The sequence below is a fragment of the Dreissena polymorpha genome, chromosome 7, assembly GCF_020536995.1.
Source record: "Dreissena polymorpha isolate Duluth1 chromosome 7, UMN_Dpol_1.0, whole genome shotgun sequence".
NCBI classification, from domain to species: Eukaryota; Metazoa; Mollusca; class Bivalvia; order Myida; family Dreissenidae; genus Dreissena; species Dreissena polymorpha.
The window spans coordinates 24,033,580-24,061,167 of record NC_068361.1 but is presented as its reverse complement, the minus strand read 5'-3'; the positions used below and the strand labels follow the sequence as shown (position 1 = coordinate 24,061,167).

Sequence of the window (27,588 nt, the reverse complement as noted above, 5' to 3'; positions counted from 1 at the left end):
GGACGTCCTTAACTTAAGTCACGAGGATACAGAATAGTTTACAAAATAGTGAAGTGTGATCTCCCTGCATCTATTATAGGGCGTGATAAGGCTTATCATTTATAAATAATATAAATGCATAAGTAATTATTGTGTCAATTATTTGTTTCGTTTTTGTTTCTGCTGTTTATTTTATTTATTTTTATTTTTTTTCGCGAACCAAACATTTCTCTTAAAGTCCTAAACCTTTCCCCTTTACATTTGTTAACCTTTTTTGTACTGTACCGTAGGGCTTCGCTTTCCTGATGCTACTTACTTTTTAGAATCGACAGCGAAAATTAAAGTATTTCGTACAAATTACCGACTCCAATTCACAGCTTAAAACAGTATCCCGTGGTCGGTATGGATATTTATATTGCTATTTGTAGCTTACAACGATTTATGCTGTGATAGATTCTTGATTGCTGAACGATTTTATGATGCAAATTGAATGCGTTAGTTCGTACCTTACAAGTACGTATCAGAATTGCTTTTTGAAAAGGAAACTTTTCTTGTTTGTATTTTTATGTGATTTTCTTTGTTGAAATATAAGGAATTGTGTCAATTAAGTAATAAACATTTTTACTTATTTTCTCAAGTGACATAAGAAATCAAATAACAGAATCTCAGAACCAATGCAACAACAAATGATTGATCTTCAAAGAATTATTTAATTCTTGTGATGTACAGTCGATTGGTGTATAGCGGATTTTAGTGAGTAACGGATAGCTTAAACGTTTTTTTGCAAAATACTTTTATTTGTGTTAAGATTGATATTTTTCTTTGAATTGAATAAAAAAAGCCTATCATTGTTAAGTCGATTCATGTTTTTGTTGATGTGTGTCATTGTTTACAACTGTTTCTTCTTTCGAAAGCAAAACAAGGTCAGGTTATGTACGCACCGTTTTTGTGACGACAGAGAAAGTGCAGACGAATAGTTTCTTGAATTTTGCAGATTTTGTTTGGTAAACATAATGTTCATTGATGTAATATTTTAGTATTATGTGTCCTTTACAAAAGTAAGAATGCTCAGAAACCAAATTGATGCGTACCATATAAAATAAGCATGAAAGCTGCAACTCGGGATTTAGTGAATAACAAACATGTGGTGACCCATATTTAGGAATGTGGGGATTGTCTCAAAATAAATATAAACTCAATTGAAGTTGTCCAATACACATGTGGTTAGCGTGTGGCTATGATATTAATAAGTGAAAACATCATCTCTGAAAGCATATTTTCCACTATCATATCTATATTATAGATTCAACTCAAAATGACGCGAATATAGGGTGCATGGCTTTGAACACCCATTACTTCATCAATTGTGCAGCGATTTCCATGAACTTGGTCTTATAAAACACAGAAATAAATTTCCTTTCTGGAAATGTACATATATTGCAATTATTTTATACAAATTCTGTGTCAAATTTCAAGAAATAACACGATACACATGTAATCTGATAAAGACCTAAGCATTCCGGTAATGGCTGAATCAGTGTACCATAAAATTCGCGCTGTAAACAAATAATGTTTTTCGGAAATTTAAAACCACTGGCATGTTTCAATAGGAAAGACATGTGTCTATCTAGGTTTAATGGTTTAATTACTGAATGCATGGTTTTTACGTTGAAATGAGACTCGAAGTCCTTAGCTATCCGTTATACACCAATCGACTGTACATGTCAATTTTGTTTATTTTCACACTGTTAAGCCATGTACATAATGCTATTGACATGGACACTTATAGCGTGATTCATTCGCTTTGGTGAACTAATTCCCAGGGCTTTTTTTCCTTCTAAGAGACTGGCTGTGGACGGACATTTTGACACCAACATGGACAATTCAATCTAATACGGCCACGATTTAAAAAAACGAAACATTTTATGCTCAAAACTGTCAAAAACGGACATTTCACAATTTAAATATTAAGTTTTGTTTCACCGTTTTTCATTTAGATAGCGCAATTTTTGTTTACTAATCGTTTAAATGACGTCGTTGTTTCAATCGATTACAAACGTGAATAGACTAAAATTTTGAAACCGATGCATATTAGTTTCACGTGGCCGATCAACCTTAACCATTATCCAAACAAATTAGCGTCGCGCAACTCGCAGGATTTACAGACGTTTCGCGCCCAAGTTTTTTTCGCACCCTAGTTATTTCGCCCCCAAGACGTTTCCGCCCTGGTCGTTTCGCACCTGGTCGTTTCGCCCCCATACTAGCGGAACACTAGTTGTTGAGTAGTTTAATTGGTGACCATTATATAATTTTTAATAAGAGGATATTTATCACGTCAATGATTAAACTTATAATCTAGACTCTAGAGTAGTAACAAAAAACTAAAAAGAAATAATTTGTCTGACCTATTTATTCATTTGACATACAATAACGTAGAAAAACAGTGTAAAACAACGTGATGAACAAATACGATATTTCAGTAGTTTAGTTACCTAAAACGACAATGAAAGCAGTCTTTATTTATATATCTTATGAAGTACATAAACACAACAGCGTATAAGCAATGAAAGCATTCTTTATTTATATATTTTATGAAGTACATAAACACAACAGCGTATAAGCAACACAAAGAAAAGTCCGTAGAGTCTATTTGTTTATTTATTTGGCATAAAATAACGTAGAATAACAGTGTAAAACATCGCGATGAACACATACGATAATTCAGTAGTTTAGTTACCTAAAACGACAATGAAAGCATTCTTTATTTATATATTTTATGAAGTACATTAACATAACAGCGTATGACAACACGAAGAAATGTCCGTAGAGTCTATTTGTTTATTTATTTGGCATAAAATAACAATTTAAAACAACGCGATGAACACATTCGATATTTTAGTAGTTTTCCGCAGGCACGCAGGTAGGTGAGTTCGACAGCGTACATTACTCCATGTCTGGCGGTCCGTATAGTTTTCCGCAAGCACGCAGGTAGTGATGGATTATATAATAACTTTTTTATAATAAGTAAATGTATATCGTTTTATTAGTAAATCAAGTACATAATAGAACAAGTTGAGTTATCATTTCATTATTAATAAATAAATAATAATAATAACCCTAAAAAACGACATTTTATAAAATAATTTTTACTGTGAAGCGAATACACGACGATCTTTATCTGAAAGTTAAAATAACATTACGCAACAACATCAGATTAGCGGCAATGTTCTAACAGATAAGCTGTCCGCATTGAATGGCATGTTTATAACACCTGTTCAGACTGTTAATCAAATATCCATTTAGGGAGCACTTTAAAAGAAAACTGATTTGTTTATTTATTGACAATCGAAGGCGGGTGTCAGTAATTGATTGTTGCCCAAGCACCACTTTGTGCGTAAGCTGTCAAGTTAATAAATGGAAATTATCGCAGTTAAGATGTTTAATTTTGTCTTACGACTTTAACATTATAATATGTCAACACTTTCTTAATATTATTTCCATTTACAAAGTCATTTTTAATTGAATTTAATAAATAGTTTAATACTAATAGAATATCACGCATACAAGAAACCAACTGTTTTATTTCCATACATTGTATTGTATTAAATATGAAATTGCACTACATGAATATTTTTTTGAATATAATAGAACAGAAAACATAGTTTATTCGAGTATACATAGCACACAATAATAAATTACAGCAAAGCACATTTATAAACTGAATGAGTCGTAATTATATACATTACAATATATAGCAGCACTGTTATTTTTTTTAATACGAATCTCCAAATGTTTTCACATTTCGTTTTCTACAAATGGTAAGCGCTATACCTACCATAACTAACACCTGTTTTATCACATTTACATAATGAGGGAATGAAATACATTGTTAATTGCAACAATGGCAAGAAAATGTTACAGATAGTGGAGTTTTAACTTTGTATAAAACACTTAACATGTCACATGGATTTGAATCTTATCTAGATCTCATTGTGTCGAGAGATCTCAGAGTTGTATTTACGAAATTACGTATATGTTCCCATAACTTGAGAATACACACTGGTAGATACGAAAAATTAGATAGACATTTACGTATTTGTCAAATCTGCTCTACCAATGAGATCGAGGACGAATTTCATTTGATGTTTAAATGTACAGCATATGCTCATTTAAGACCAATTTATTTAAAACATTATTATAGAAATAGACCTAGTATGTTTAAGTTGATACAACTGTTTAATACAAACAACAAATCAGAATTGTTTATGTTAAGTAAATATATATCTGAAGCTTTTAAAATTCGCAACGTAGCATTGACAGATTTATAACACTGGTCATTGTATACAAGACTCAAGACTATTTATTGACAAAATACATTACAATAACAGCTAGTTATTTGATTATAAGCTATTTTCGTTCCAACAATACATATTTATTACCATATGAAATTAATCATTGTACCAAATAAGCATGAATATTGTTGTATATAAGTTCATCCTGTTAAATAGATTTGTTAAATAATGACCCATACTTCACTGTATAATCTTGTTGTATTAATTATTATATGTATGCATATATATATATAACACAAAAAACTGTAAAGTTTACGTGAATAAAATATGTTCTGTTCTGTTCTGTTCTGTTAATTTAAGACTAATGCTTCAGGGTACTTTCTTTGATGATTATAAACTACTCAACACCTAGTGTTCCGCTAATATGGGGGCGAAACGACCAGATGCGAATCGACCAGGGCGGAAACGTCTTGGGGGCGAAACATCCGAGGACCACTCGCAGTACTATGCCAAAAAGATTTAAAAACACACCCAATAATCCAGATTTATTGAAATTCAGGATAACCATAAAAAAGCCGAAGCTTCTACAGATGGGTAAGTGTTTTAACAATGCAGAATTAAAACAGACATTGATTAAATTATGAGGAAAGTAGTCTGATTTTTTTATGCAAATGAAAGCATTGGTAACCGAAAGCGAGATTTGTTATTTTAATTATGATACCAACTATTTCTGCAATCAAAAGTAGTTCTTTCACTCGTTGTACTATATTTCGGATATGTTAAAATTCGGACATCGAAAGCTAGTGAAATTTATGTGTTGATTTGTTGTAGATAGTAAAAATATGTTTTGTGTTATTTCAGACAACAAGAATGAATGGTTGCAATTATACTGTGCCTTTCAGTCAAGAAATAGATGTGAAAAATGTTCATTTAATTGGACCTGGAAATCAACCACCACAGATAACAGAAAACCTTTTAACAATAGGTGTTGTTTTAGAATTTGTGGAATTTGATAAAAACAGAAGTTGATTTATAACATGTCCAAATGACCAAATGGAACTGTTTAACAATTTGAATAAAGATGCTTTATTTTCTGATTTTTGATTCATTTTTCCTTTAAGATGATGTACATTTGTGTGATTCTAGGTTTCAATAAATAATTCTGATACATTTATGCAGGATACTGTTACATTATTGTTAACATTATTATATTATGTTGGTTATCTGGTTTATCAAGTGAAAAAAGGTTATTTATATAAAAATAAAGCTTTTTTAGACTTATGAAGGTACTTGTTGTTATTTATGTATTAATTAACATACAATGTACTTCTAAAAGTAATAAAAAAAATACAGTCATTGCCATCATTCATTAAATTGTAGTAAGGTTCCAGGGCCCTCAATCTATCAAATCTGCCGCCAAATTTCGGTGGCAGTCCCCCACCTGAAAAGTATACTTTTTTCCCCTTTTGGGGAGAAAAATTCCCCATAAAAAAAAATATATATATTTTTTATTTTTTTTAATAGAAAGATGTGTTTAATGATTATTATATCTCAATTATTTTTCAATTTAATCTTTTCAAACATACTAAATTATGAAAAATGCAAAGAATATAGTGCAAACATGTACAAATGAAATAATGAGAGAGTAAGTAAAAAAATCCCCCAAAAAGGGAAACGCCGCAAAAATTCCCCCTCCTAAGGGCTGCGGACCCCTTCCCCCAAAGTAGTGTGAGGGCCCTGGGTTCTTTAAATGATTGTTCTTATTAATAAAGTCGGAATAACCGGAAGTTTTCACACCGCTATAAAGTTGCACAACTTTTTGGGGGCCAGTGAAACCCCTTAATATACTATTCATACAGGGAAGATATGATTTTATTACATTATTTAAGGACATTTTCATAATATTTATAATTTAAGTGTTAAACATGCTGTTACTATACTTATGCATTGATTTCTGAATTTCACAATTTGTACACGTTCGCGACTCGTTTTTCACAATTTTCAGTAGTTCGCGACTCATTTTTTCACAATTTTGAAAAGTTTGCGACTCATTTTTCACAAGATGAGGGGACCAGGGCCGCTTCACAAAATCAGGAAAAAAAGCCCTGATTCCCATGATAACTCACCAAAGGGAAAGAACTTTATTGCAATTTGCAAAAAACATGTGTTTACACTAGTCGGCTTGTCTGCTTCAATTTGCAATTTATGTTGAAATGTTGGCAAAAAAACAGGAGGCAAGTGTTCAAATAATTTTACTCGGAGGGGACTTTACAATTTCTGATATGGCGGTCTCTTAGGTACACTGCTGAATGGCTGAAAAGGCGGAAGTTGTCTCCAGAGAAATTTGAAAGCATGGGAAAATCTTGAAATTAATTTTTTTTTGCAATATTAAATTGAATTTGACAATACTCTACTCTCAACAATAATTTCAAAGCATTGGATGGAAATGCCTATGGTTTCTCGCAATAATTGGTTAATATAACTAGAATGGTCAAGCTTTCCACCCTGTCTCTTTTGAGCAGCACACTGTACCTTTTGAGATCATAGATCTCTAGATTTATAATGCATTTTATTCGTGTAAATTGCTAATTAATGCTTGATATAACATTGCTGTCAAAGCAAAGTTACTGAGGTAGTTGTTGCTTATATAAATCAGATTTTTGGGTAGGGCCTGTCTAAAAACATATTGATGCGCTGAAGAGTTGAAACTTAACAAACATATGAACAGTTCCCAGCATGTAAACTTGCTCACCCCTGTATTTTGGTTAGGTATGTTGTTTTCAACATCAATGGAGTTTTCAGACAAAAGCAGAATATTGAGGAATCCTTGTCCTTCAGACTGCCTGGTGTTGTTTTGTTGTGTGTGTTTTTTTCAGAAAGAAATGGATGACATTTATATGATGTAATGTACAACTTATGGAAGAAATATATTCCATACTTTAAGATCTTTTACTGAAAACCTGCCCTTTTGGTTAATAAAAAAAACTCAACTTTTCTTGCCTAAGTGATTAAATTTTACAAGGATTAATTTTAATTATTATACTCCAACTGGCTGGTGGTCATTGTAAGTCAGTATGTTGGTGTGTCTGCATGTAATTTTATAAATTGTGAAGTGAGACGTAAGCACTTAAATAATGTCATCACAATGAATGAAGTTGTTTATGATGCTTATTGCCCTTGAAAATAGTTAATAAAGCAGGCCAGGGGTATTGGTCACATTTGTGATTAACCCTTTGCATATTGGGAAATTTGTCGTCTGCTAAAATGTTGTCTGCTGATTTTCTAAAATTAGCATTTTCTTCGATTTTTTTCAAAGAATACTATCAGAATAGCAAACAGTTTGGATCCTGATGAGACGCCACATTTTGTGGCATCTCATCTGGATCCAAACTGTTTGCAAAGGCCTTCAAAATCCGGTTCCAGCGCTCAAAGGGTTAAGCTGTTCAGTGTTGTTTCGCCATTTTTGGAATAGGGCCGGGTTCCTTTGGATTGAGAAAATTTGCTGCATTTTTATATCCGACGAATATCGGACCTGATTTTTAATGAATAAAAACACTGCTCTTCCTTTTCTTCAGCCATCATATACAGACAAGATTCCCTCAATCATCTGATGAAGACTGTGGGAAATTCTAATCAACACTGACGTGTAATAAAGATCAGCTGAGAATTAATATATATGTGTGAAAAGTGTAATAATACTAAGACTAAATATATATGTTTAATAAGTGCATATAGTGACTCATATATAACAATTTGTAATAAAAGTTATTTGTTAAAAATTTTGATATTGTTACCAATCAATCTGTGAACTTTTGTAAATTCTTTTCTGCAGTGTAAATAATTGTAAAAAAATTATGCTTCATAAAATTGCATCTAGAAAGTTGTCTTTGTTGATATTTTTGTATGAATAAATACTGGTCATATCTGTTTTCTTGTGCATTTTAGGTGTTACATAGTTGGAAAGTGGGGAAACCGTGTATCTGATGCCCAACTGTGTAATTGTGAACTGACTGGTTCTGAAGTACACATTGTCAAGACGGTCATCTGGAAAGAAAAGGCTGAGAACCAGTCTTATCTTAACAGTCAAACAGTGGTAAACAGTTGTTGTTTAGCAGTCTAGCAATACCTATTTTCAATGTTAACTTATTTTTGTTTCAAAATGAATGTAGCTTGAAGGCTGTAAACCATGTGCAAATTATGATTCTGACAAATGAAATAGGCTATCACCACATTGGTGCAAACTAAGCAAGTGTTTTTAAATAATTTTAAAACACTTGACTTGGTTGTATGCAGTTTAAAAATTTGACTGTAAAATGTATAATATTGTATGAGATCACTGTCTTTGTACAATTTATTTGATTATCCTGTAAAATCATTATCAAGGAAATGTAAACACTTGCATATACATGTACCAGTACAATATTTTTCCAAAATACATATCAGGAAATTGTTTTGTGCACATTGCATTTGACATATCCATGTCAAATGAGAATCATCCAATTTTCACAACTCGAAGATTAAGTGTGCAACTGGTGTAAATTTTCACATTTCAAAGATTATACTCTAGTTTCACTGTCATCCTCGGAAAACTGAGCGATTTTTATGGTTTACACAGGATCAGTAGATAAAATCAATTGAGCCGCGTAATGGGGAAATAATGGAATAATGCAAGGGCTTTAAGTATGAACAGGCTAATCAGGACTGGCACTCTCCGCTTAGACTGGATTTTTAACCAGGTTTTTAACCAGGTTTTCCGAAGGAAAAAAATGGTTATTAGATTGGCGAATGCGGGCGGGCTGGCTGGCTTGCGTGCGGGCGGGCGGAACAAGCTTGTCTGGGCCATAACTATGTCGTTCATTGTCATATTTTAAAATCATTTGGCACATTTGTTCACCATCATTGGACGGTGTGTCGCGCGAAATAATTATGTCGATATCTCCAAGGTCAAGGTCACACTTTGAGTTCAAAGGTCAAAATTGGCAATAAATGAGCTTGTCTGGGCCATAACTATGTCATTCATTGCTAGATTTTACAATTATTTGGCACATTTGTTCACCATCATGGGACGGTGTGTCGCACGAAAGAATCACGTCAATATCTCCAATGTCAAGGTCACCACAACTTAAAATAGATTCATTTTGAAACAAACTTACAAAGGGGGTTAATTTTGTTTGTTCATTGCAAAAGTTCAGTTTGAGTTGTCTCCCTTAATCAGATTTTTTTTCACAATGAAAACCTGGTTTTGTGACAATTTTGTCCCTTGTTGTTTATTAAATGACTTCCTTTATACAAAAGCATTCAATAAAAGCTTTAAGTGTTGTCCTTGATAAGCATATGTTGACTTTAGGCACATGAATGAAGCTCACTTTTTCCATAACTTGACTCATGTATTCATGCATATTGAAAATTTACTAGTCAGTGTTCTGTTGTTTAAACATTAAAAATGTGTACATCATTTATTTTCTAAAGCACATAGATTTCACAATTCTTGGTATATTGATTACTGTCTAAAATTAGCGTAAAGTATATAAACAGTTCTACAGATTTCCATTATTCATGATTGATTTCATCCCAGTAAATAAAGAGAAATATTTCTCCAAACTTTAATGATGTTTAATTAACCAAAAATTGAAAATTAAAATTAAAAACTGAGTCATGATATCCGAAATGATGTTCTTGACAAATTTGTCTTTACATGTAGTTACATGCTGTTAGACTATATTCATTGAGATAGTAACAGCAACAGAATTGATATCATGGACAGTGATTGAGTAAAATTACTGCATTTTGTGCTGTGTTTTCATTGACAGTCAATTGTTAAGGCTAATTCAAGGATAGACTTAAATAGACATAATTGTTGTACATGTTTAAGAAAATATTCAAATTATTTTGAGTAAGAAAGCAAAATCTAATTTATTGAACCTAACAAGGAAGTTTCTAAATTTTTGGAGTTTTTTACCATTTATGTTTCAATAAAAAATTCCAACGCTAAACCATCAGTGCTGTAGAATTTTATTGTCATTTCTAAACAGTGGATACACAATGCTTATAATCTAATATAAAGAGCATAGTTAAACAATATTCATTTACAGAATATTCAGACAATAGTGAGAAAGAAGAATTTGAAGGCTGCTTAGACATCTTCTTTTGGGTAAGTGGAAATACCTATTAATATTCTGAATTACTTGACTCTTACTTTACCTAGGTAACAGTATATTTAACTGAATTGCACTATATAGAACACCCTTACAAGATTAACTGGATCCAAATTTGTTGAACAGCCATTGATCTTTTTTGTAAATAAAAATAATTAAATTACTTCTGAGCAAATTCTGCTTAAAAACAGGTGTTTCTTTTATATCCTAAATGCATCTTATTTTTCTTGTGATTTTGAAACGTTTTCATTAAAGTTTTCGTGTAGAACTAATTAGTAAAAGTAAGCTGTTTTTAAGAAGGCTATTGCACGCATGTTTCCTGTTGCATTAAGGACCATGGATGGCTGGGGTGGAATGTTTGATGAAACGGGGTCCTTCGTTGGGGCCACTGCAGCCCCACCACAGACCGGCGTGAAACGACAGTCGGAGGATGGCTATGGAGGCTATGACTATGACGGGGATGGCTATGCTGGCAAGAAGCCGAAACAGGAAGGCTATGAGGAGAGTGGTGACTGGGAACAACAACAGGTGATAATAATCAGGACTCTACCATAAAAATTCTTAGCAGGTGTGTGACTTTTCCTCCTTTCAGCTGATTTCCTCCCTTTCAAATGCAAACTTATTTTACAAATAGTTATTTACTTGTATGGATCTGTATACAAATGAAGAGTTTAGATGAATCTTGTAAGGGAGCTGAGGGAATTTTTCCTTCCCTGGGGTGGTGCTTAAATCACACCCCTGTTCTTATTGAGGGCTTGCAGACCATTATCAAGGGCTTGCAGACCATTCCATAAAATCTGTTTTTTTAGGGATAGGTAATATTTTCTGTTTTGTCATTTGTGTGCTTGATTTTGGTATTTGCTTTGTTTATACATCGCCAATCCAATCAAATATTTTTATTTATTGAAACAATTTGAGCGAAATTTCAAAGAAAGGAACATTGACCACTTAGCAAAATAAAACTTTGAAAAATCATAAACCCTTTAACAATATATATACAGGAACCAGATCCTTGGGACCAGATGGCAGATACCGGTCCGTCGTCGTGGAATGCATTAAAGAGTACAGGAGACATGGCAGACACCAAGGATGCATTTGCCAACTTTTCAGAAATAACATCATGGGACCAGCTGAAGCCATCTGAAATCAGTAGTGGAAGGGCTGGAAAAGGGGGGAGGGGGTATGGGCAAGGGACTGGGTCATGGGGAGGTCAACAGAGGGGCAGAGGAGGCCAGAGAGGGAGGTATTCGTCTGGAGGGTATAGTGGGGACAGAGGGGGTGGCTTCAATAACGGTGGAGGGGGCTTCAACAGGGGTGGCATGGATGGAGGTTTCAATAACAGGGGAGGGGGCTTTAATAACAGGGGAGGAGGTTTCAATAGAGGTGGAGGAGGCAGTCGTGGTGGATTCAGAGGGGGAAGCAGCTTTGGGCGTGGAGGAGGAGGAGGCTTTGGTGGAGGTAGGAAACTGATTGTTGACTGTCACAGGGGTTCCTAAGCCATTCGCCAAATTAGCCAATGACTACATAATTACATAAAAACCTATAAAATGGCAAAAAATACACAAATTCGGCTTAAGTGAGGACAGTTTAGCTGAAGAAAATTTTGAGCCACTGCAAGCCCTGTGACAGTTCTTATATATGAGCCTCGCTCTGGGAAAACGGGGTTTAATAAAGTGTTGTACTAGATAAGCCTTCGCAGTCTGCACAATCTGGGACAACACTTTTCGCTAACAAGAGACTTCCTTTAAATGAAAAAATACAATAAAAGCAAAAAGTGTCGTCCCTGATTAACCTGTTTACTCTTTAAGCCCCATTTTCCCAGAGGGCCGCTCATATGTTGGTTGATTACTAGCTTGTACTTAGATAATGTTTGTAAGAATAGTTTTATACTTATTTTCTTAAAAGAATTGAATTATGGTCTTTTCGTGCATTCTTTATATGCTAATTATTGTTAATAGTAACTGTAAACAGTGATAAATGAAAGATTTATTGTCAATAAATAAATATGGTGATTTTGTACTTTGATTATTTTATATACCATAGATGGATTGATTGTTGCTGAAAAACAACCTTTACTTTGAAAGAACTGGTGTAAAATGAGGCTTGTCTATTTCAGGAAAATCAAATCAAGGTTTAACTTTAGTAGAGAAGGTATGTCGGGCAGAGCAGTATTTCCCAAATATTTTATATTTAAATCCGATTTCTTATAGCATGTTGTAGGTACAGCGTCTTTGTGTGTTTCCAAAATTGTCTATCTCAAACTTATTCGTTTTATGCCTCGGTAGGGTGGCATATAGCAGTTGAACTGTCCGTCAGTCTGTCAGTCCATCCATCCGTTTGAAAACTTTAACATTGGCCATAACTTTAGCAATATTGAAGATAGCAACTTGATATTTGGCATGCATGTGTATCTCATGGAGCTGTACATATTGAGTGGTAAAAGGTCAAGGTCATCCTTCAAGGTCAAAGTTAAAAAATTAAATCCAAGGGAAGTAACAAGCTTTAAAGGGAGAGAATTTCTATTTATCGTTTTGCAGGTACAGATCATTCTTACAAGGGAAGTAATATTTTTTTATTATACCCCTTTAAAAAAATATTACTTCCCTTGTAAAAATTATCTGTACCTGCCAAATGATAAAAAAAAATCAAAAGCGGCACAGTAGGGGGCATTGTGTTTCTGACAAAGACATCTCTTGTTTTAGCCATGAAATTCTTGTTGAATTCCCCAGCTTTAGCTTTGATTTCTTTGTTTAAGATAAAGGCAAAAAGCAAACTCAAACCTTGCTGAATAATGAATAGTGCTATTAAGGTTTTGGCACTGTAATACAACCTTTTGATTTTCTGACCAAGTTCCAAAACTCTGACATGCAATTTAGCAGAAGTATGCCCCTATTTGTACTTTTCGAAAAATCTGGTAAGTATTTATGTGCAAGCACTCCATATCTCAATATTTTCTACAGATATTGCAATACAAATTTACATATTTTTTCAGGTTCTTTATGAAGCATGATAGTGCTCTCATTTGTACTTGCGAGGTTGCAGACAATTGCTAGAGACTTTGACTTGCAATCAAGAAGAGCTATGCCCCTTATTTTACTTGTTGTACCTCAGCAATTCACATGAGCGTGTGTGTCCATCATTCTTATTGCTGGACAGACACCATACCCACTACGCCTTGGTGACATCTGCACTTGTATTTCAGTTTGAGAAGTATCAGTCATTCCTGACCAGTGAGACGTCACGCATTAACTCGATCCAGTCCCTGGAGAACGCAGTGAACAGCACCCAGCTATTCCTCAAGTGCGACTACGTCGTGGTGGAAATGCCTCGCATCTACAACAGGTGAGACTTTAGATACTGTAGACAGAGCTTAAACAAAAATTCAACTGTTCTTACTGCAGAACTCTAGAAAATTTACCAACTATTCTTATTAAAGAGCTGTGTATAATTGGCCATCTGTTCATGTTGTAGATCTGTGATCGTCTTGCCACAGTTGTCTACAACTTACCCTCAATTCTTATTGCAGAGCAGTGCGCCACCAACCCTTTTTATGCACCCATTTGGGTGGCATGAAGTAGTTGCACTGCCGGTTCGTCTAACATTCAGTTTCAGGAGTTTTTTTCCTATACGCCATATTTACCCTATTGTTGATGTGTGAGTCTACCTGCATGACTTACAGATCAAGTTCAAGTTTTTGTTCTGGCCCATTGATTTTTGGGAAAGTTACAGGCTTTTGACTTGGAAATTTTCTCTAAAATAATGGTTTTCCGGACTTTATTTGTAGTGTGTGTCTACTTGCCAGTTGGCTTTTTTCGTTCAAATTTGAGCAATGGGACCAATGGTAAAACTTATATATTTTTCCCAAATGGGGCCATGAAAATTCCCAATTGAAGATTTTAAAACCAAAACAATTCAATTAGTCTCAACATTTAAATCATCTTAAATCCAGCTCTATAAGTTAAACCTTAGTCAATATAATACCACTTTTATTCTCAATTTACAGTATTTGTTAGCAAAAAATGAACATGAATAATTTCCCAAATTTAGTAAAAATGACACGAAGTTTCCCAATGCAAAGGGACCCAGCTCCACTACAAAAAAATACACTGCTTACAGGACTCACAGATTAAGATTGATCCTACTTTGTCATGATGTTTACATTTGCAACAATTCTGGGCAGCTTCAGAGTGCAGCAGGGGAGGTATTGTGTTTCGCAAACCCATATGAGTCGTGTTCTGAGAAAACTGGGCTTAATGCATGTGCGTAAAGTGTCATCCCAGATTAGCCTGTGCAGTCCACACAGGCTAATCAGGGATGACACTTTCCGCTTTTATGGTATTTTGAGTTTCAAGTAAGTCCCTCCTTACTGAAAATCAAGTTTAGGCGGAAAGTTGTCCCTCATTAGCCTGTGCAAACTGCACAGGCTAATTTGGGATGACACTTTAGGCACATGCATTTATCCCAGTTTTCTCAAAACAAGGCTCATCTCTTGTGTCTGGTTACAGAGCTGTGTACACGGGCCGCCTGGCCATCAGTGGAATATTCCTGGCCCGGTGCGTGGGACTCAACAAGAAGGAATTGAAACACAAGGTGTATGACAAGGCTTACAAGGTGCTCAACACCCAGACCTTGGCTGACATTAACAACCTGAGAGACCCGGGGGCAGACATTGTCAGGTGAGTTGTGTCTCTGTGTCAATACTTTAATTTTTTACGGAAATAATAGGGTATAAAAAGCATGCATATGGCTGAAATGTTTTATATTTCTTTCGAAAGCGTGTTTGAGCGTGGGAATATTGTGTGGTTTAGGTTGAAAAAACAATGAAAGGGATGTAAGTAACATTTGTAACAAAGCTCTGGGTGTCTTTATTTAACCTTTCTCCTTTCAGATATGCATTTTACCCATTTGCATTCCCTAAAAATTAAATTAAATTAAAAAACTTTCCTGAATAGATTCACATATTAAATGTTTCATTTCTCACCCTGAGAAACTTGTCTTTTCTATTTACTTAAACATGGATATAACAGCCATCTCAAGGTGTAAAATGTTAAGTATTTCCCTGTTTAAAATATCCCAATAAACTAAGGGATCTACGAATGTTCACACAAACCCATTGGAAATATGAACAATGCATATTCCTCTTTTTTGTCTACAAAAGTCAGTTTTTGAAAATCTACGAAATTTCATGCCCAGAATATAAATGTTTTTAATACATTTTTATCCCAGAGTGTGCATAGAGCGTGAGCTAAAGCTGTGTGGACCTCACAAGTTCATCGAGGGAGGCAGCATGCCGGTGAACCAGACGGTCGGGGAGGTCATGCAGAAGGTGGCCAGTGGGCTCGAGACAATCTCTGTCCTGGTGGCTGGACTTGAGAAACTCATTGCCTATCTCAAGGTGGGATTAATAAAACAAGAGATAATGTCATATATATGTAGTATAAAATAATAAGTTTTTTTTTTACAAAGAAAATCAGTACAAAGTAATATAATAATTGTTGCCATTATTAAACTTTACTTAACATTGTATCATCGCTATGTATAAACCTCATCGATTTGACATTCTCTGGAAAACATGTTAATTCTTGTTAGATTAAATTAGTATCTCAATGTGACACAGAGAATTTTTTCACTCTTTCCTGATATATTTCACCGTTTTCGATAGGCTATTGCAAGTTAGTTTTTCGAAACGAACTACGTTCCTTTTATGTTATTAAAAAAATCAGTTGTAAATCAATAACACAAGTGTTTTATCCCTACTGGATAGGAAACTGATTATCTCAAAGTTGGGATTAAAAAATATGCAAGTTAGGGTAAATTCGTATCTATGGATGAGTAGAGGTATTTAAAATGCATCCACACATATAAGTGTGTTTGTTGAGATTTTCTGGAGAAAACTGATTTAACAATCTTCTTCTGATGACATTTTTCCAAGAATAATATTAATTATTTGTTTCTGCATAAAATAAGATTGATGTTTGACCCTAGCCAAGTGATGTAAAAAAAGAACATTTACGCCTTCAAACCCAGAATATTTATTTGCATATGGGTAGTTGGATGACTATGAGGGAGACATACTGAGTATGAATAGTAGGGCAAGTGTATGTCTCCCTCACAGTCAACAGTGAACTTGTCCAACTATTCAAACTCTGCATGTCTCTCTCACAGTCAACAGTGAACTTGTCCAACTATTCAAACTCTGTATGACTCCCTCACAGTCAACAGTGAACTTGTCCAACTATTCAAACTATGTATGTCTCTCTCACAGTCAACAGTGAACTTGTCCAACTATTCAAACTCTGTATGACTCCCTCACAGTCAGCAGTGAACTTGTCCAACTATTCAAACTCTGTATGTCTCCCTCACAGTAGACAGTGAACTTTTCCAACTATTCAAACTCAGTATGTCTCCCCCACAGTCAACAGTGAACTTGTTCAACTATTCAAACTCTGTATGTCTCCCTCACAGTCAACAGTGAACTTGTCCAACTATTTATACTCTGTATGTCTCCCTCACAGTCAACAGTGAACTTGTCCAACTATTCAAACTCTGTATGTCTCCCTCACAGTCAACAGTGAACTTGTCCAACTATTCAAACTCTGTATGACTAACTCACAGTCAGCAGTGAACTTGTCCAACTATTCATACTCTATATGTCTCCCCCACAGTAGACATTGAACTTGTCCAACTATTCAAACTCTGTATGTCTCTCTCACATTCAACAGTGAACTTGTCCAACTATTCAAACTCTGTATGACTCCCTCACAGTCAGTAGTGAACTTGTCCAACTATTCAAACTCTGTATGTCTCCCTCACAGTCAACAGTGAACTTGTCCAACTATTCAAACTCAGTATATCTCCCCCACAGTCAACAGAGAACTTGTCCAACTATTCAAACTCTGTATTTCTCCCTCACAGTCAACCGTGAACTTGTCCAACTATTCATACTCAGTATGTCTCCCTCACAGTCAACAGTGAACTTGTCCAACTATTCATACTCTATATGTCTCCCCCACAGTAGACATTGAACTTGCCCAACTATTCATACTCTTTTTGTCTCCCCCACAGTAGACATTGAACTTGTCCAACTATTTATACTCTGTATGTCTCCCTCACAGTCAACAGTGAACTTGTCCAACTATTCAAACTTTGTATGTCTCCCCCACAGTCAACAGTGAACTTGTCCAACTATTTATACTCAATACGTCTCCCCCACAGTCAACAGTGAACTTGTCCAACTATTCATACTCTGTATGTCTCCCCCACAGTAGACAGTGAACTTGCCCAACTATTCATACTCTTTATGTCTCCCCCACAGTAAACAGTGAACTTGTCCAACTATTCATACTTTGTATGTTTCCCCCACAGTCAACAGTGAACTTGTCCAACTATTCATACTCTGTATGTCTCCCCCACAGTCAACAGTGAACTTGTCCAACTATTCATACTTTGTATGTCTCCCCCACAGTAGACAGTGAACTTGTCCAACTATTTATACTCAATACGTCTCCCCCACAGTCAACAGTGAACTTGTCCAACTATTCATACTCTGTATGTCTCCCCCACAGTAGACAGTGAACTTGCCCAACTATTCATACTCTTTATGTCTCCCCCACAGTAAACAGTGAACTTGTCCAACTATTCATACCTTGTATGTTTCCCCCACAGTCAACAGTGAACTTGTCCAACTATTCATACTCTGTATGTCTCCCCCACAGTCAACAGTGAACTTGTCCAACTATTCATACTTTGTATGTCTCCCCCACAGTCAACAGTGAACTTGTCCAACTATTTATACTCAATACGTCTCCCCCACAGTCAACAGTGAACTTGTCCAACTATTCATACTCTGTATGTCTCCCCCACAGTAGACAGTGAACTTGCCCAACTATTCATACTCTTTATGTCTCCCCCACAGTAAACAGTGAACTTGTCCAACTATTCATACTTTGTATGTTTCCCCCACAGTCAACAGTGAACTTGTCCAACTATTCATACTCTGTATGTCTCCCCCACAGTCAACAGTGAACTTGTCCAACTATTCATACTTTGTATGTCTCCCCCACAGTAGACAGTGAACTTGTCCAACTATTCGTACTCTGTATGTCTCCCCCACAGTAGACATTGAACTTGCCCAACTATTCATACTATGTATGTCTCACCCACAGTAGACAGTGAACTTTCCCTACTCTGTATGTCTTCCCCACAGTCGACAGTGAACTTGCCCGACAACCCAATCTCCAAGCTGGAGCAGGCCATGATAGCTTCCAAGTGTGGCATCTCTCACTTGTACAAGTGTGACAGCAAGGATGAAAATGGAGTGCCCCTGTATGTAGGGGAATACATGTTTGGTATGTCTGCTTTGCAATTAAGTTTAAACTTATTTATTTTAGATTGATTGCATGGAAAGCCTTAGGATTATTGAAATTGTATGGAGTGCTTTTCCTGGGTATGAATAGTATGAATTAGTACTTGATGTCTTTGGGAGGGATCTAAAGAAGCCTGCGTCAGTTGGTTTCAAACCCATTACCTCCCAGTTGGTGGGCAGACACCAAATCCATTATGTCACAGCGACATTTGCTTGTCATTTTGCAGTTTAGAGAGCTCTATATGGAAACAACAATTCAATTTGCCCCATTGTCAAGAAAAATGATTTGAAGATGTCAACTTCAAATTTATATATTAATGTGGCTTATGCCATATGAGTCCAGCATCGCTCCAGGCAAACATTTGCGGAGTCTGGAGCCCTGTCTTCCAGAAAGTCGCATACATTTTCACACTCTCATTAGCAAAAAGGGTAGCTACTGTGCAGGCCTGTCTTGGGTCACACATAAGACCCATTTTTGCATGACACGACTCATGACCAGTCATTCTTTACAAAGACATTCTTTGCTTTTTGGACAAAATTGATATGTTTATAGATTGATAATTATTTTTCAGTAAAAAATATGTAAATGTCCTTCATTTGTGATTAATATACTTTGTGGACAGAGTGATCAATTATTTGGTCACTTGGTAATTTCTTGCAGAGGACACATGCATAGCTAGAGCCAGTAATGTGAACAAGAAGTCCGTGAAGTCCGAGACGTATACCCAGGCCCTGGAGGCCCTGTACTCCAAGACTCTCCTTGAGCTGATCATTCCCGTCGTCGTGGAGACCAATCAGAATGAGGAGGAAGAGGAGGTCCACAATGAGGCTTTTGTCACCGGGGTCCTCCAGGCCAATGTGGTACAGTGTTTGTTGTTGTCACCGGGGTTCTCCAGACCAATGTGGTACAGTTTTTGTTGTTGTCAAATTTGGGGACGTTATAGGGACCCATTCTCATTTGAAAAAAGTATACATTTTATGCTCCCCCAAAATTTACAATATTTGTCCGGGTTTCTCAGCAACTAATGACCAGAATTCAATGAAACTTTATGGGAAGCTTCACTACCAAGAGGAGGTGTGCATATTATCAGCGGGTTATGGTCGAATGATTTTTTACAGAGTTATGGCCCTTTGAAATTTTCCATTAACTGTACATATAGTGCAATTCTTGTCCGGGCTATTTCTCAGCAACTAATGACCGGAATTCAATGAAACTTTATCGGAAGCTTCACTACCAAGAGGAGATGTGCATGTTATCAGCAGGTTCTGGTCGGATGATTTTTAAGAGAGTAGTGGCCCTTTGAAATTTTTTATATAAAAAATTCTTGTCCCCCCAACAACTATGCCCGTATGAAGTTTCCTTTTATCTGAATATATAGTGCAATATTGTGACAAAAAAACCTATGGGGAGCATCACCCGTCTCCGACGGTTTCTTGTCCCAAATGGGACCTAACAATTGTGAATTGAATGTTTCTTCCAAAAAAGAGACTGGCTAAATCTTATTCAAAACTTGCACCTCTTTTGTATACAATTGTTAAACAAAAATTATATCCAAGAATTGAAGCTATCAAACGTTATCTGCTGGATAAGTTATCCATATTTATACAATTGGCTGCTGGGGTTTTATTCCTGGGTTGGCCATATTACTTGTGAGGTTGGGTCGTTCTTGACATACCTCTGAGTCAATTAGGGCAATTGTTTGTTACTGGTATAGATATGTGGACTAGGTACTTGTTAACCAGCTGTGCCAAGAAATATGTGAATAGGTTCACTTCCCGCCGTAATATGATGGAAATGTGTTATAATATATGCCTCGCTATGGGAAAAAGGGTTTTAATGCATGTGTGTTAAGTGCGTAAATTAGCCTGTGCAGTCTGCACAGGGACGACATGTTCTGCATTGACTGGATTTTTGTTTAAAGACCTCCTTTAAATGATAATTCCAAACAAGCCCAAATTTTCTGATAAGCCTGAGCAGACTGCACAGGATCATCTTGGACAACACTTTACCCACTTGCATTAAGCCCCGTTTTCCCAGAGCAAGGGTAATATGGTGAAATATTAAACAAGCTATTCTAAGCATTACATAAGCTTTTGACTTTCAATGAAAAAGAGCTTTAATAAACCAGTTTAAAGTAAACTAATGGTGAACAAGGGACAAAATTGTCACAAAACCAGGGTTTCAACTCAAATTGTGACCATTCCCTTCGAGATATTGACGTAATTCTGATGCGGACACACCGTCCAATGATGGTGGACAAACATGCCAAAGGATAATAAAATCTCACAATGATTGACATAGTTATGGCCCCGAAAAGCTTGTTCCGCCCAACCACCAGCCCGCCCGCCCGCCAATCTTATAACCAGTTTTTTCCTTCGGAAAACCAGGTTAAAAATCCAAACAATTTCAGGATGGCCCTCCCCCGGTGGTGAAACCCTCTCTGATAGAGGCCCCCATCATGGACAGGCTGCTCAACCTGTTCTCTACGGTCTCCAACTCTGTCTCCATTTCAGGATGGGCCTCCCCCGGCGGTGAAGCCCTCTCTTATAGAGGCCCCTATCATGGACAGGCTGCTTAACCTGTTCTCTACGGTCTCCAACTCTGTCTCCATTTCAGGATGGGCCTCCCCCGGTGGTGAAACCCTCTCTGATAGAGGCCCCCATCATGGACAGGCTGCTCAACCTGTTCTCTACGGTCTCCAACTCTGTCTCCATTTCAGGATGGGCCTCCCCCTGTGGTGAAACCCTCTCTGATAGAGGCCCCCATCATGGACAGGCTGCTCAATCTGTTCTCTACTGTCTCCAACTCTGTCTCCATTTCAGGATGGGCCTCCCCCGGTGGTGAAACCCTCTCTAATAGAGGTCCCTATCATGGACAGGCTGCTCAACCTGTTCTCTACGGTCTCCAACTCTGTCTCCATTTCAGGATGGGCCTACCCCGGTGGTGAAACCCTCTCTGATAGAGGCCCCCATCATGGACAGGCTGCTCAACCTGTTCTCTACAGTCTCCAACTATGTCTCCATTTCAGGATGGGCCTCCCCCGGTGGTGAAACCCTCTCTGATAGAGGCCCCTATCATGGACAGGCTGCTCAACCTGTTCTCTACAGTCTCCATTTCAGGATGGCCCTCCCCCGGTGGTGAAATCCTCTCTGATAGAGGCCCCCATCATGGACAGGCTGCTCAACCTGTTCTCTGCGGTCTCCAACTCAGTCTCTATTTCAGGATGGCCCTCCCCCGGTGGTGAAACCCTCTCTAATAGTGGCCCCTATCATGGACAGGCTGCTCAACCTAGTCTCTACAGTCTCCATTTCAGGATGGCCCTCCCCCGGTGGTGAAACCCTCTCTGATAGAGGCCTCTATCATGGACAGGCTGCTCAACCTATTCTCTACAGTCTCCAACTCTGTCTCTATTTCAGGATGGCCCTCCCCCGGTGGTGAAACCCTCTCTGATAGAGGCCCCCATCATTGACAGGCTGCTCAACCTGTTCTCTACAGTCTCCGACTCTGTCTCCATTTCAGGATGGGCCTACCCCGGTGGTAAAACCCTCTCTGATAGAGGCCCCCATCATGGACAGGCTGCTCAACCTGTTCTCTACAGTCTCCAACTCTGTCTCCATTTCAGGATGGGCCTACCCCGGTGGTGAAACCCTCTCTGATAGAGGCCCCCATCATGGACAGGCTGCTCAACCTGTTCTCTACAGTCTCCAACTATGTCTCCATTTAAGGATGGGCCTCCCCCGGTGGTGAAACCCTCTCTGATAGAGGCCCCCATCATGGACAGGCTGCTCAACCTGTTCTCTACTGTCTCCAACTCTGTCTCCATTTCATGATGGGCCTCCCCTTGTGGTGAAACCCTCTCTGATAGAGGCCCCCATCATGGACAGGCTGCTCAATATGTTCTCTACAGTCTCCAACTCTGTCTCCATTTCAGGATGGCCCTCCCCCGGTGGTCAAACCCTCTCTGATAGAGGCCTCCATCATGGACAGGCTGCTCAACCTGTTCTCTACAGTCTCCAACTCAGTCTCCATTTCAGGATGGGCCTCCCCCGGTGGTGAAACCCTCTCTGATAGAGGCCCCCATCATGGACAGGCTGCTCAACCTGTTCTCTGCAGTCTCCAACTCTGTCTCCATTTCAGGATGGCCCTCCCCCGGTGGTGAAACCCTCTCTGATAGAGGCCCCCATCATGGACAGGCTGCTCAACCTGTTCTCTACTGTCTCCAACTCTGTCTCCATTTCATGATGGGCCTCCCCTTGTGGTGAAACCCTCTCTGATAGAGGCCCCCATCATGGACAGGCTGCTCAATATGTTCTCTACAGTCTCCAACTCTGTCTCCATTTCAGGATGGCCCTCCCCCGGTGGTCAAACCCTCTCTGATAGAGGCCTCCATCATGGACAGGCTGCTCAACCTGTTCTCTACAGTCTCCAACTCAGTCTCCATTTCAGGATGGGCCTCCCCCGGTGGTGAAACCCTCTCTGATAGAGGCCCCCATCATGGACAGGCTGCTCAACCTGTTCTCTGCAGTCTCCAACTCTGTCTCCATTTCAGGATGGCCCTCCCCCGGTGGTGAAACCCTCTCTGATAGAGGCACCCATCATGGACAGGCTGCTCAACCTGTTCTCTGCAGTCTCCAACTCTGTCTCCATTTCAGGATGGCCCTCCCCCGGAGGTGAAAACCTCTCTAATAGAGGCCCCTATCATGGACAGGCTGCTCAACCTGTTCTCTACAGTCTCCATTTCAGGATGGCCCTCCCCCGGTGGTGAAACCCTCTCTGATAGAGGCCCCCATCATGGACAGGCTGCTCAACCTGTTCTCTGCGGTCTCCAACTCAGTCTCTATTTCAGGATGGCCCTCCCCCGGTGGTGAAACCCTCTCTAATAGTGGCCCCTATCATGGACAGGCTGCTCAACCTGTTCTCTACAGTCTCCATTTCAGGATGGCCCTCCCCCGGTGGTGAAACCCTCTCTGATAGAGGCCTCTATCATGGACAGGCTGCTCAACCTATTCTCTACAGTCTCCAACTCTGTCTCTATTTCAGGATGGCCCTCCCCCGGTGGTGAAACCCTCTCTGATAGAGGCCCCCATCATTGACAGGCTGCTCAACCTGTTCTCTACAGTCTCCGACTCTGTCTCCATTTCAGGATGGGCCTACCCCGGTGGTAAAACCCTCTCTGATAGAGGCCCCCATCATGGACAGGCTGCTCAACCTGTTCTCTACAGTCTCCAACTCTGTCTCCATTTCAGGATGGGCCTACCCCGGTGGTGAAACCCTCTCTGATAGAGGCCCCCATCATGGACAGGCTGCTCAACCTGTTCTCTACAGTCTCCAACTATGTCTCCATTTCAGGATGGGCCTCCCCCGGTGGTGAAACCCTCTCTGATAGAGGCCCCCATCATGGACAGGCTGCTCAACCTGTTCTCTACGGTCTCCAACTCTGTCTCCATTTCAGGATGGGCCTCCCCTTGTGGTGAAACCCTCTCTGATAGAGGCCCCCATCATGGACAGGCTGCTCAATCTGTTCTCTACAGTCTCCAACTCTGTCTCCATTTCAGGATGGCCCTCCCCCGGTGGTCAAACCCTCTCTGATAGAGGCCTCCATCATGGACAGGCTGCTCAACCTGTTCTCTACAGTCTCCAACTCAGTCTCCATTTCAGGATGGGCCTCCCCCGGTGGTGAAACCCTCTCTGATAGAGGCCCCCATCATGGACAGGCTGCTCAACCTGTTCTCTGCAGTCTCCAACTCTGTCTCCATTTCAGGATGGCCCTCCCCCGGTGGTGAAACCCTCTCTGATAGAGGCACCCATCATGGACAGGCTGCTCAACCTGTTCTCTACGGTCTCCAACTCTCCCCCCATTTCAGGATGGCCCTCCCCCGGTGGTAAAACCCTCTCTGATAGAGGCCCCTATCATGGACAGGCTGCTCAACCTGTTCTCTACGGTCTCCAACTCTGCTCCCATTTCAGGATGGCTCTCCCCCGGTGGTGAAACCCTCTCTAATAGAGGCCTCTATCATGGACAGGCTGCTCAACCTGTTCTCTACAGTCTCCAACTCTATCTCCATTTCAGGATGGCCCTCCCCTGGTGGTGAAACCCTCTCTAATAGAGGCCTCTATCATGGACAGGCTCCTGTTCTCTACAGTCTCCATCTCTGTCTCAATTTCAGGATGGCCCTCCCCTGGTGGTGAAACCCTATCTGATAGAGGCCCCCATCATGGACGGCTGCTCAACCTGTTCTCTATGGTCTCCAACTCTGTCTCCATTTCAGGATGGCCCTCCCCCGGTGGTGAAACCCTCTCTTATAGAGGCCCCTATCATGGACAGGCTGCTCAACCTGTTCTCTACGGTCTCCAACTTGGCCTACACCACCAACAACTTGAGTCTAATTGACAACTGCCTGACTAACAGTGGCCTCACCGCCGTGTGTGTGTGTTTCTACAAAAAAGTCAGCCCAGAGTCTAAAACATGTGACCTGTGTGAATTCTACGTGGACCAGTACCTGATTGCAACAGGTGTGTATATTGTGAAAAGTGATATTTAAGTGTTTGGTTACTATGGTGTCACTTCTCTTGATTAAGGCCAGCAAGTTTTTGACATATGAGAGAGCGTTACTGATCATTCGAGTCGTGTTCTGAGAAAACTGGGCTTAATGCATGTGCGTAAAGTGGCATCCCAGATTAACATGTGCAGTCTGCACTAGCTAAACAGGGAAGACACTTTCCGCGTTAACTTGATTTTCGGTAAGTAGGGACTTCCTTGAAACTTAAAATACAATAAAAGCGGAAAGAGTTGTCCCTTGATTAGCCTGTGCGGACTGCACAGGCCAATCTGGCACAGCACTTTACACACATGCATTATGCCCAGTTTTCTCAAAACGCGACTCATTAAGTGATCAATATCCTTACTTCTGATTCCTATCCTTATGTGGGGCTTAGCAAAAAGGTTATCAAAACCTCTGCTGCCTAGATGTGATAAGATGTATTTTAGAATTACTGTCAACTGTAAAATTTTCATTGAAACCAAGCTGTATATTGAATATTCACGTCTAGTGTTGAGTTTCAAACTGGAATAAATATTCAAATAATTTTTGCTATCCCTACCATATATAGGCAATGTAAATACCAATAGTTGACCATCGTTTTCATTTTTTTAGCATACATAATGTTTAACCTAAATACTGGAAATTATTTGTAGTTCATTATACCCCCACTCAACGAAGTTTAGGGGGGTATATAGGAGTGAGCTTGTCGGTCGGTCGGTCTGTCGGTCGGTCAGTGTCAGCTTTCTAATTCAAGTAGTTTTCATCCGATCTTCACCAAACTTAGTCAGAAAGTGTACCTAGATGATATCTAGGCCAAGTTCGAACATGGGCCTTGCCAGGTCAAAAACTAGGTCACGGGGTCACTTAGTACGTTTTAAACATTCAGCATGTTGTCCGCTCTCTAATTCAAGTAATTTCCATCAGAGCTTTTCCAAACCTGGTCAGAAGTTGTATCTAGATGATGTTGAGCCCAAGTTCAAACAAGGGTCATGGCAGGTCAAAAACTATGTCACGGGATCACTTAGTGCGTTTTAAACATTGAGCATGGTGTCCGCTCTCTAATTATCCCCGCCGAAAAATTTTCGGAGGGGATATAGTAATTGGTCCTGTCCGTCAGTCCGTCCGGCTGAAACTTTGTCCGGAGCATAACTCCAAATCTATTCAATGGATTTACTTTAAACTTAGAATATAAACAAGAAGTGCAGTGACCAAGAACCATAACTCTATCTACTTTAGTTTTTGAATTATCTCTCCTTTTATATGATTTTAAAGTACATTTTTGTCCGGAGCATAACTCTAAATCTACTGAAGGGATTTACTGGAAACTTGAAATATACACAGATGGCAACTAGAAGAAGTGCAGTGACCAATAACCACAACTCTCTTTACCTTAGTTTTTGAATTATCTCCCCTTTTATATGATTTTAATGTAAATTTTTGTCCGGAGCATAACTCTAAATGTACTGAAGGGATTTACTTGAAACTTGAAATATTAACAGATGGCAACTAGGAGAAGTGCAGTGACCAAGAACCACAACTGTATCTACCTTAATTTTTTAATTATCTCCCAATTTATATAATTTTAAAGTACATTTTTGTCCGGAGCATAACTCTAAATGTACTGAAGGGATTTACTTGAAACTTGAAATATAAACAGATGGCAACTAGGAGAAGTGCAGTGACCAAGAACCATAACTCTATCTACCTTAGATTTTGAAAAATCTCCCCTTTTATATAATTTTTAAGTATTTTTTTGTCCGGAGCATAACTCTAAATCTACCGAAGGGATTTACTTGAAACTTGAAATATAAACAGATGGCAAGACGGAAAAGTGCAGTGACTAAGAACCATAACTATATCTACCTTAGTTTTTTAATTATCTTCCCTTTTATATAACTTTAAAGTAAATTTTTGTCCGGAGCATAACTCTAAATGTACTTAAGGGATATACTTGAAACTTGAAATATAAACATATGACATCTAGGAGAAGTGCAGTGACCAAGAACCATAACTCTATCTACCTTTATTTTTGAATTATCTCCCCTTTTATATAATTTTTAAGTAATTTTTTGTCTGGAGCATAACTCTAAACCTACCGAAGGGATTTACTTGAAACTTCAAATTTAAACAGATGGCAACTAGGAGAATTGCAGTGACTAAGAACCATAACTCTACCTACCGTAGTGTTTGAATTATATTCCTTTATTTAATTTCAAAGTAAATTTTTGTCCGGAGCATAATGAATTATCTCCCT

At 38.6% G+C, this 27,588-nt stretch overlaps 1 protein-coding gene across 5 annotated transcripts; it reads left to right on the top strand.

Annotated features, from left to right (window-relative positions):
* Positions 1-125: 125 nt before the first annotated feature.
* Positions 126-19,570, top strand: LOC127839168 (RNA-binding protein FUS-like). 5 transcript variants are annotated; one of them, XM_052367405.1, is made up of 11 exons: positions 131-375; positions 7,847-7,917; positions 8,217-8,364; positions 10,364-10,422; positions 10,759-10,954; positions 11,428-11,884; positions 12,543-12,577; positions 13,629-13,768; positions 14,932-15,102; positions 15,653-15,821; positions 19,453-19,570. In XM_052367405.1, exons 5-11 carry the CDS (start codon positions 10,763-10,765, stop codon positions 19,465-19,467), a joined length of 1,179 nt encoding a protein of 392 aa, XP_052223365.1. In that variant the 5' UTR covers positions 131-375; positions 7,847-7,917; positions 8,217-8,364; positions 10,364-10,422; positions 10,759-10,762; the 3' UTR covers positions 19,468-19,570. The 5 variants fall into 5 exon arrangements, with proteins under 5 accessions (XP_052223363.1, XP_052223365.1, XP_052223364.1 ...); XM_052367404.1 differs by having other exon boundaries at positions 7,847-7,951; XM_052367402.1 differs by having other exon boundaries at positions 131-379.
* Positions 19,571-27,588: the final 8,018 nt, after the last annotated feature.